The 10,433-nt window shown below is 40.1% G+C and overlaps 1 protein-coding gene across 1 annotated transcript; it reads right to left on the bottom strand.

Annotated features, from left to right (window-relative positions):
* Window positions 1-4,353: 4,353 nt before the first annotated feature.
* On the bottom strand, window positions 4,354-10,121 carry SKA2 (spindle and kinetochore associated complex subunit 2). Its single transcript, XM_009882727.1, has 6 exons — window positions 10,038-10,121; window positions 9,073-9,249; window positions 7,698-7,784; window positions 6,269-6,308; window positions 5,229-5,361; window positions 4,354-4,480 (listed from the first exon to the last, which is right to left on the bottom strand). Exons 1-6 carry the CDS (start codon window positions 10,068-10,070, stop codon window positions 4,354-4,356), a joined length of 597 nt encoding a protein of 198 aa, XP_009881029.1. The 5' UTR covers window positions 10,071-10,121.
* Between the last annotated feature and the right edge of the window lie 312 nt (window positions 10,122-10,433).

Raw genomic sequence — 10,433 nt, 5'->3', positions numbered from 1 at the left:
GGGGTGGGATGGGATGGGATAGGCTGGGATGGGATGGGATGGGATGGGATGGGATGGGATGGGATGGGATGGGATGGGATGGGATGGGATGGGATGCGATGCGATGGTGCCGGAGTTTGGTACCCAAAATGGGACCCCCGACTCTGAACCTCGGCGGGTCGGGTGGGACCGTTCCTGCGTACCGGCTGGTAACAGCGTGGCGGGAAAGCCCCGCGCTAAGGGCAGGGGCGAGGGTGAGGGGTTCCCCGCCCGTGAGGCGCGGCGAAAGCCCCGCGGGATTGGGCTACAAAGGAACCTGAGGGGAGGGCTGGATCCGGGCGGCGACCTGGGAAGCTGGTGGGGTTCAAGGGTTTTCCTTCGTGTTCGCTTCTGTCCCTCGAAATGGGTAATCCATTTTCGGCGGAAGGGGGGCATCTTAAAGAAATGCCCTTTCAGGGGTGTTTTGAAGCATTGGAAACAGGGGGTGACCCTCTTACGAGGAAACGGCTGATTGAATATTGTAATAATTGGTGGCTGTTGTGTACTCTGGAGGATCAGGAGAAACGGCTGAGGAATGGGACTTTGAAATGCACCACCATTCTACAGCTCGTGTTGTTTTGGAGAAGGGAAAACAAATGGGATGAAGTGCCGTATGGAGATTTGTCTCCCCCTCCCTGAAGAGGATGGTGGCCGCACCCCATGGGAGCCCACGGCCTTTTCTTTAGAGAAGGAGAGGGTGGGAAAAATTTCAGAAGGTGTTGTTTGGCACGTGGTATTGCTGACAACATTAAAGGAAATAATGGGATGGTCGGGCTACTCTCTTCAGATGGGAATTGTGTTGGAGGACACAAGGTAGACCTAGGGCACGTTTCACATGGGATAGGCAGAAGCTTCTGTACACTATGTGTTTTTAATGACACGTACAATAAAGATTCTGCCCCAGAATGCACAACCCTCAGGAGAGAACCTAAAACTTGGAGAGGGACATTGGATATACATGGGGCATACTGAGTGGTGTATAGAATGGGGAACACACCCCATTCACAATATCAGCAGAACTAAGTGGAGATGTCCACAAAAATTAAATAGCAGTAATATTGCAGTTCTTAATGCTATGATAGCCCTGATAAGTCGGTGCAAATCTAATCATTCTGAAACATGCAAAACAAATTCCTTCCCCAGGATATTCAGTCTGGGTCGCTTCAGATGGATTCCAGACTGATCGACTCCGCCTAAGTCCAGTTACCCAGCAGATAACATCAGGACTTCTAACATTATGTCCCACATGCAGACAAAACCCAATAAAACCAGACTTATGGGAAAAATAAAAAGGGAAGCTGAAGAGGAAGATAGACGGGCAGGACCCTCAGAAGCTGTAGAGTTTGGTTTGGGACTTCAAAGCTTTCTGTTACCAGGATTGATGGCCCTGGAAAATCAAATTTTAGATTAGAAAATCTGACACGGCAAGTAGGAGTACTTTCCAAGGCCACAGAGAAAGGGTTCCAATTAATCAACAGACAGGTACAAGCAAACACCAAGATGACCCCGCAAAATAGATTTGCCCTAGATTTGCTCTTAATAAAAGAACAAGGAGTTTGTGGATTTTTAAAATTAGATAAAGAACACTGTTGTATACATATACCCAAAGTAACTGGAGAACGGTTAAAGAAAATGAGAGGAGTAGCAAAGGATAGTCGTGCTATTCGAGACGCAGCTGAACAAAATCGGTTCAACAAGATTCTTCAAGGAATTGGGAGGATGGTCTTTAAAAAGATGGTTAGCCTTGTTATGTGAAGGGATTATTCTCTTCATAATTTTAGTGATAGTAATTGCAATAAGTCTTGGGTGTACTAAAAAGGCAATTGAGAAAAGTATTTGGAAGTGAGGCTCCTGAAGGAAGTTTCAGAAGCCTCAAAGCCGGGAATTGATACAAAATTGGGTTTTTAGGCAGATGTTGAAATAGTTAAATTGCAGACAGAATGGAAACAATGTAAATAAAGATAACTGCAAAGAACTCAAAACAGGAACAACTTGGACTGCTACTCAAAACCAGAGACTAGTACAAACCGGTCTAGAAGGTTAAGCAGCTGAACACAAGACTGATAGGAAAGGCACCTCCCAAGTTGCCAAGGAGAAGAGCATAAATTTCACCCAAAGGACAACAAGGGGGCCCCTCAAGAAGAGAAAAGAGACCACCAGGGACCCTCAGGACCACCACTAAGGAAGAAAGCACATGCGTGGCTGGGAGGGGTTAATGCTAATGAGTTCTGGGAAACAATTTCCATATATATAACCTTTCTGAGAAATTGCATGAATATGTAAAGCGTACAATGTAAAAAATGTAAAAAACCAGAATCTAGCTAGAAGCTGTAGTATGCACGCTGGGCAGAGTGATCCCCCGTGCATGCAGTGCTGCAATAAAGAGAATGCCTTCTTCTTAATGCTACATTGGTGTTAAGGAGTTTATTCCCGATTTCGGTGACTTGAGGAGGAACCTGCGGCTGTGGGGGTTCAGGACAAGAAGCTTTGCGGTCAGTTAGTGACGGCGGGTTTCGGGATAGAGCGCAAGCAATGCAGCGGTGAACACCACCTTGCTGCAGGGATGGACTGCCACACCTCGCAGGGCTCTCGAGACAGACAGGGCAGTCTCCTCAGGGCTGCAGTGAACGTACACTCAGCAGAGTCTTGGAATCATCTAAGTTGGAAGGGACCTTTAAGATCATCCAACCATCAACCTAACACTGCCAAAACCACCACTAAACCATGTCTCTCAGCACTGTGTCTACCCTTTTTTTAAACATCTCCAGGGATGGCGACTCCACCACTTCCCTGGGCAGCCTGTTCCAATGCTTGACAACCCTTTCAGTGAAGAAATTGTTCCTAATGCCCATCCTAAACCTCCCCTGGCATAACTTGAGGATGTCTCCTCTTGTCCTATCACTTGTTCCTTGGGAGAAGAGACCGACCTCCCCCTCCTTTCAGGGAGCAGTAAGGTCTCCCCTCAGCCGCCTTTTCTCCAGTCTGAGCACCCCCAGTTCCCTCAGCCGCTCCTCATCAGACGTGTGCTCCAGACCCCTCACCAGCTCCGTTGCCCTTCTCTGGACACACTCCAGCACCTCAGTGTCTTTTCTGGTAGTTCTTGTACTGAATACAGCACTTGAGGTGGGGCCTCACCAGTACCGAGTACGGGGGGACAATCACTGCCCCTGTCCTGCATCTTAGATGCAGCTGTTTTCCCACTAACAGGTATCTTTAATTGTTTTAACCAGGTTTCACTAATAAATCTTTTAACACATGAGAGTAAGGATTGAGTCTTGTATTGAAAGTGGTGAATTTGATTAAGACTAAATGCTTCAATATTAAATCAGTTTGTGAAGTGACAGCAACCTAGTAGCAAAGAGGGCACTCTCGGCAACAGACATCATAAAATCAAGTTATCCCTTCCTTTCCTCCCATTCCTTCTTCAATGCACACCCTGTTCTTCCCAACAAACTCTAAACACACCAACACTGATGAGTGCAGAATGAGCCTTTCCCTTCCTATGGGCACTAATTTAAATTTCTCTCCTTTGACAGTCACCATTTTTCACAAGAAAGCATAGAAACTCAATAAACTTCAGATACCTTACTCTCTCAAATTAGGCTGAAATAAACATAAAAACATTAAACCTGAGAAAAAAAAAAAAGTCCCTTTTTTTACTGTGAAGGTGGCCAAACACTGCAACAGAGGTTGTGGTCTTTATCCTTGGAGTTTTTCAGGATACGGCCCTGAGCAACCTGCTGTAGTCGGCCCTGCTCTGAGCAGGGCGCTGGACTGGACAATCTCCAGAGGTTCCTTCCAACCACAGCTATTCTGTGCATCTGCAATTTTGCTGGACTGAAAAAAAAAAAAAAAAAAAAGACAGTTCACATAGTTCACATCAAAGGAAAATGGAAAGGGTCAGGGACCAGATTCAGGGGTTAGGGCAGGGCTCAGGGTCAGGAGTCACGTAAACAGAAGTGTAATAAATCTGCAGCCTCATCTCTTTAGCTTTCATCATTTATTCAGGAATGTAAGTACAATTAAGTGGTTTGGGTTATTGGTCTTAAAAACCCACTCAGGAATGTAAGCAAGAATATGGAAGCGTCACATGGCTAACAATACTCTTCAAAAACACATCGACTGAGGTCTGATAAATATCCAAGATAAAATACCAACCTCAACGTTTTTTAACTCTCCAATTTCAAGTATTATCAATAGAATTGTATACAGAAACATCAACAACTTTCCAACAGTGGAATTACAACTCCTAGACACCAGAGAAATGCTTGCTGATAATCCAGGAGCTATGATCAAGACACTCGTGTGTTAAATGAGAATGGACTGTGCTTATATCTACATAACTAATTTAACATTTCCTTGTTTGTCAAGTTCTGCAATAGCAAGTTCTTTCAAGATTTGTATTCTTGAGTCAGTCGCTTTCATATTCATCTTGTTCATCTGTGAAACACTCAATGCTGCTCTGTAAGACAAAAGCAAACTATTTAGCAAAACAGGTTATCAAACTTCAGGTCTGGCAGAAAAAGGCTACAAAGCACATACTGTTTAATGAATGATTTTTGCAAGTGCGCTGTAATTCTCATACTTATTCAGACTGTCATCAACTTTTCTGTGCTACTTCAAACTGTGAACAGCCATTTGCTAATCCAACCTTAGGGTCAGAGAGACAGAATTTCCAAGTTCAAAACTTCCTCATTTTTAACATCAGCCTGCAAGAAACCTGCAGCACACGCACCAGAGAGGGACCAGGGCTTGGGGAGGCAGGAGGGCTTGGGGCGAGGAGGGCAGGGCTCAGGGGTCGTGGATCAGCATTAGGGCTTTACTCTTCCAGCCTGGGTGCACATTCTGAAAGCTAAAAGGGTTTGGTGGGGTGAGTGCGTCAGTAAAACTTCCCTGAATAGACCCAGTTTTGGACATCTGTACACTGAAACCAAAGTGAAAAAATCCATTTCTGAAGAACCTGACATTCGGTTTGGAAAATTACCAAATCATACAAGCCATTTTTATACAAATTAATTTAGGGGGGTTTGTACAATGGCCCTTTACTTCAGGGTAAACCCTAACTAAGAAGGGTTCAGGGGAGTAAAATCAAATTATGAAGTTACAATAATAGCAGAAAATGGTTACCTAGCTGTTTCTGTTTAATTTGAAAAGGCTGAATTTCTCTACAGCTTATAAAATTTTTACTAAGAAATGGCTTTAAGTCTTACCTGTTCTTATTTACAACAAAGTGGTTAAATAACTCCCTGTACAAATTGTTCAAGTCTGCTAATTTAACAGTACTTCTGATACTCCTTGGTACAGTCATAAGTATTTCTTCAGTCAATGGTTTGAATTGCAATTCTAAAAAATTAGAAAATATTTGTTTATTTAGAAATTAGGCCAAAAGATAGAAAGTACTTTCATTACTTTTTAAGAAACCCCCTAAACCGGTGTAAAGCAAGATTTTTTTCCAGCAAGAGGAAGGAGAGAAGAAAGATGCTCCCTCCAAACTATCATTGTATCTGCAGACCCAGTGAAAAATCGTTTCATTTGAGATCTGATATGGATTAACAAATTCAGGCTGTCAACGACTAGTTGGTTGTTTTGGCTTTTTTAAAAAGAACTAAGGAAATTCCTTTCTATAAGTAGGGATAAATGGATTTAAACAGAGCTATTTCTATGGTAAGACTAGTACACCATTTCTTCCAGATCATAAACACAACTGTATCCACTTCAATCTCATCAAAAGAAAGAAAAACTCCCAGAGACATAGGAACTATACGTGGAATGTAACTAAGGGGTCAGTTTCTTACATTATAGTCTAAATTCTTCAGTTCACATAAAAGCATTAGTTACAAGTGCCGGAGAGTGAAAAGAGTGAATTTACTGTGTATCATAGGCTTTATGTTTTTTAAACGACAGAGCTCAGAAACCATACCTAGGTCTCAGCCTATTCCTACTTACTGTGAGGTTTGGACATATCGCACTAGGGATAACGCAGCCCTTATTTGTCCGCTGAAGTTATTTACAACATCTGTCTTTTTCAGAAATTAAGTAGTTTAATTAATTACTCCCTGAATTCTAGGTGGTAACTTGACATGTTTAAATAGCACAGAACGATTAGAGTTCAATGTTAGAGACAGAAGTCTTGAGAGACTGGTACTATTCACAAAGCTCACTTCCTGGGGCTGGGGGGTGGGGGGCATCAGTCGAGAGGAGACAAAAAAAAAAAAGAAAACAGCAGGAAGATTATTCTTTCAGCATTTACCTTCAGTTGAGCCAGGGTCTGTAGATCCTGAACAAAATGGCTAAAAATAAACACAAGATAACGTCAGGATTTGTTATTTGTTGGAATTTCATTTAGAAATTATTTTTTACAATTTCGTTTCGGCATGAGTAATTACATTTTGCCATTGGATAACCAAGGATCTTGCAGCCCCTGAAGTCAACAGCAAAACAGCATTAAACAAACCCTGGTTTCAAATAAAAATAAGTTTAAAATGGACACAGAAAGATTTATATACAAGTCAGACGAGCCTGTTCAGCTTCATCCTTTGCATTCCGGTATGGATCTAGCTGAAAGCAATGCACACGCAGCAGAGGAAAAATATGGCTTTCCTATTCTCCAGCAACCTTCAGAGGCTGACAGTTCTGACAAGATGAAGGTAGCTATATCTAAGTCTCCTCAGCCAGAAAGACAGCACTAACGAAAAAATCCAGGGCCTTTGGGACATCTTTCCATCCTTTCTGCCTTTCAGAGTACGTCTTCAAACACACTCAGTGACAACACAGGGACTGATACCAATTAAAGCGCCCTCAGTAGCTGTAGGATACAGCTACAGTTTGCATTGGGCCCGTGTTATGTCAGCTGTATCTTAAGTGCTTTAGAATTAAATAATGGAAAGACAGAAACAGAGAGCATTGATCAAGGTAGCAGAAGATACTTGGAACCGAAGAGTGAATGAAGCTGCAAGATACTGGCTGGCTTTCGTGCAAACCAACTGTGTCAATAAAGGGACAGAAAGGGAGGCATCCTTTGACAGAAGAGTAGTGGGCAGTGAGAAAACATGCAGAAAAAGATAAAGTCAATAAAATAATTACATGCTATTAACCTTCTTTAATATTTAGCTTTTAATATGAGACCCAAACCATGTCTGCAGATAATTATATTAGAAGTTTGTGCTTTGAGTAGCTGTGGGAGAATATCTGACTTTTTAACAAGTATTAGTTTAGATTTATGTTCTACTGCATTACAGTTAGAATATACTTATTGTTACTCATATTCCAAAATGTATCTAATATTTTACAGGAAAGTAAAATTCTCTCCACTTTGATATACATTGGTTTGAATCAATTACATTCTTCGCTCCCACCCCAATGCATTAACAGAACAATAGAACTGACAAGAGCAACCAACTGCATTGCTGAAAAGAAACATAAACATACCCCAATTAAAAAATAAGGGAAACAAAGTCTTCCATCAAAGCAAACTTCTCCTTTGTGGACAATTTAATTGGAACAAATCATAATCAGTATACATTAAAAATGAAAAGGTTTGTTGGAAACTTTAGTCCCATTTCTGAAAAATTCCATTCGTTTGAGAGGTATGAAATCACAAAACCAGCCTTTCTGACTTCAGCAGAGCTATATTCAGGATTAATGGTTTCTGGAATAGTGACACACTGTGGCCTAATTACCTCTTCCACTAGTGATTCCATTTCTTTAACAGTTTGGCAGGTTAACTGCTGTGCTGCACTCTGTTCTTCTTCTGACAGAGGTAAGCGCTACAAAAAAAAAAAAAAAAAGAGAAAAAACCACATACACAGATATCTCCGACAGAGTTCCTAGGATGATAATATTTACAGAAGGCCTTTTCACATGGAAACTAATAGTAGACTCCTACTTTCCTTCAAATAAAAGCAAATTTACAAGCTAAGTATTTCTGAAAAAGCCAACCATAACATTCCTTTAACATCAATACTACAAATGATTCAAGAAGATAAATTATTCAACAAAAAGAAGTATTTTACTTAAAGACTTACATTTCTCCATAACAGTTTAATCCATCTTTGGTTTAGGAAATATACAAAGTACAAGAAAATCTTTATCTAAAAGGTCTAAATATAACTCAAGAGACATGAGTCTTCCACTTTAACAAAATCCAAATATGAAATTATTCTTGGCAGCATATCCTTGGAACATAGAGAAAGAAAATCTTTTTTCCTGAGACATATAACTACTGTCTTTTAAATCATTATACAGCACATTTGATATATAAAGACTTACCAGTATCTTTTCTAGAGCTGCTGACAGATTAAACGCAATCTCAGTGCACTGTCATTAGAACATTAAAGTGAGAGCCGAGATCTGGGAATATGTTTTAGTCACACCAGTTCTGTCTCTGCCACTAGACTATCAATTAGCTTTTTTGATCTAAATCACCTTATTTGTAAAGGGACAAAATTAATGATTTCACAACCTCTTCAAAACTGTAATGAGGCAGTGTATGAAGACCACTTAAGAAAATGTGGTGGTGGTGGTGGGGGGGGTTAATAGATAGGCATTATCATACTGAGAAAAACTTACTTTGCACAAACAGCAATTCCACCACATATGTTACAATACGTCGCTTTTAACTTACTCACTTTAGACAGTGAAAAAACATTTGCCATTTAACACGTTTTTTGCCTTACAAAATCAGTTTCACTTTCTAATTTCTTTAAGGTAGCTACTTTTTTTAAAAGTCAGTATAGAACTGGGACACAGCTGTGCACAGAGGCATCAATTTCTACAAACTATTCAAACGTGTGTTGCACTATTCACACTATTACGCTATTACTTCAACTCCAAAACTGAACACCACCAGCTTAACTGTTGAGTGATGAATCAGGCTTGTGATTTAAAAAGAGCTCCAATTATGCACACATTTCTTCAGGTAAACGGTCGTCTTATCTTCTACGAGTCTGCACATATAACAGTTTTCAGTGGAACTACTCACATCTACATAAAGGTTACACAAATACGTGTTCATGTACAGGAGTGAGACCCGAGTGCTTGAAATGAAAATACTACCTCAAGATCAGCGTGTTGCTGTAATGCCTGAACCATCTTCATTGTGTTCTCTAGAGCAGCACGGATGCCCTTCATGGATTCTCTCTGCTCTATGGAAACTTTTTCCAGCTGCATACATAACATTTTATAACGTGACTTCACCACCGAGAGTTCTTCCAAGAGAGCAACTGGATTTTCCTATGTAGAAATTAAAAGTACATTTAAACTATTTAAGACGAGAAAATTAATGCGGCCACATACCAATTACAAGTGTTGGCATTAGAGCCACTAAAATATAATGTGAAATGATATACAAAAGTGTAGCGGTGAGCATCTGTTTCATCCATACATTTAATTTTTCATAGGCAAAAATGATAGATAGTGTTAATAAAACAGCACAACTCTGTGGTTCCACAACAAACATGGGAGGATGAATTTATTGTGTTGTTGGAGTTTAATGGCTTTTCTGAGTTGAAATAAATTAGGGACTTCTAAGTAAAAAGATTATTTTTCCACTATATGTCACAATATACACGGAGACAAGGACTTATTTATAAAATCCTTTACATGCTGCCATTTTATTGTTTTCCTCGTCCTCTCATCTCTCCCCCAAATCTGAATTTAGTCATTGCTTATTAGCAAGTTGATCTTTGATCTCAGAGCAAGGGTGCATTTGAGCTCAGATTGGAATATGTCTCTTCAATTTAGGTGTTAACACTACTACTCATTTCTCAAAGCAGAACATGGGGAATTTCACTATAACAAGAAATCAAGGGTGGGGTTTTTTTTTTGCTTTCTGCACTGAATTCATATTAGGCCAGTTATCTTGATACATGATGCAAGAAATACTTTATAATAACAATAAAAAATTAACAACTTGACAAAAGAACAGCCACATATATTTCACCATTAGAGAAAATTACCCATTTATTACCAACTTCATGCAAAATGCAATAAAATCTATTCATTTAATCTGAAAATACTACCTCTGCTGCTGGATTATCAGGAAGACTTTTCATTATTTCAAACTCCAGTCTGTGTTGAATATAATCCAGATCAGATTCTGCTTTCTGGAACTAAAATATTTAAGATCAGCCACAGAATATTAAAAACCAAAAATTGCAGACAAACCCCAACTATTTGCCTTTCCTGTACCTCAGGAAAACAGAAGCCAGATGCCTCCGTTTTAAAGGCTCAAGTACTATAAAAGTAAGTTTCTATTCCATTAGCTATCGTTTGCCAACTGTGCTGACACGCCTCTAGCCTACAAAATATAAAGGAATACAGACTTAACCTAACCATTTTCCTCTAATGTGTAAGGATCAAATGTGTGTGTACACACACACTTCTATTAATTTTATCCTTGTTCCATTTGTCTAACC

The sequence above is a fragment of the Charadrius vociferus genome, unplaced genomic scaffold (assembly GCF_000708025.1).
Source record: "Charadrius vociferus isolate BGI_N301 unplaced genomic scaffold, ASM70802v2 scaffold793, whole genome shotgun sequence".
In the NCBI taxonomy this organism is placed as follows: domain Eukaryota; kingdom Metazoa; phylum Chordata; class Aves; order Charadriiformes; family Charadriidae; genus Charadrius; species Charadrius vociferus.
This window is presented reverse-complemented; position numbering and strand designations above follow the sequence as displayed.

Bases quoted from the DNA above. Each gene is read 5' to 3' on its own strand.
- SKA2 (XM_009882727.1), bottom strand. From the start codon at position 10,070: ATGAAAAGTCTTCCTGATAATCCAGCAGCAGAG. The intron at 6,309-7,697 runs GTAATTAGGCCA...GTTTATTTTTAG, and splicing joins TGGAATCACTAGTGGAAGAG to CCATTTTGTTCAGGATCTAC. The intron at 5,362-6,268 runs GTAAATGCTGAA...CTAATTTTTTAG, and splicing joins AGACCCTGGCTCAACTGAAG to AATTGCAATTCAAACCATTG.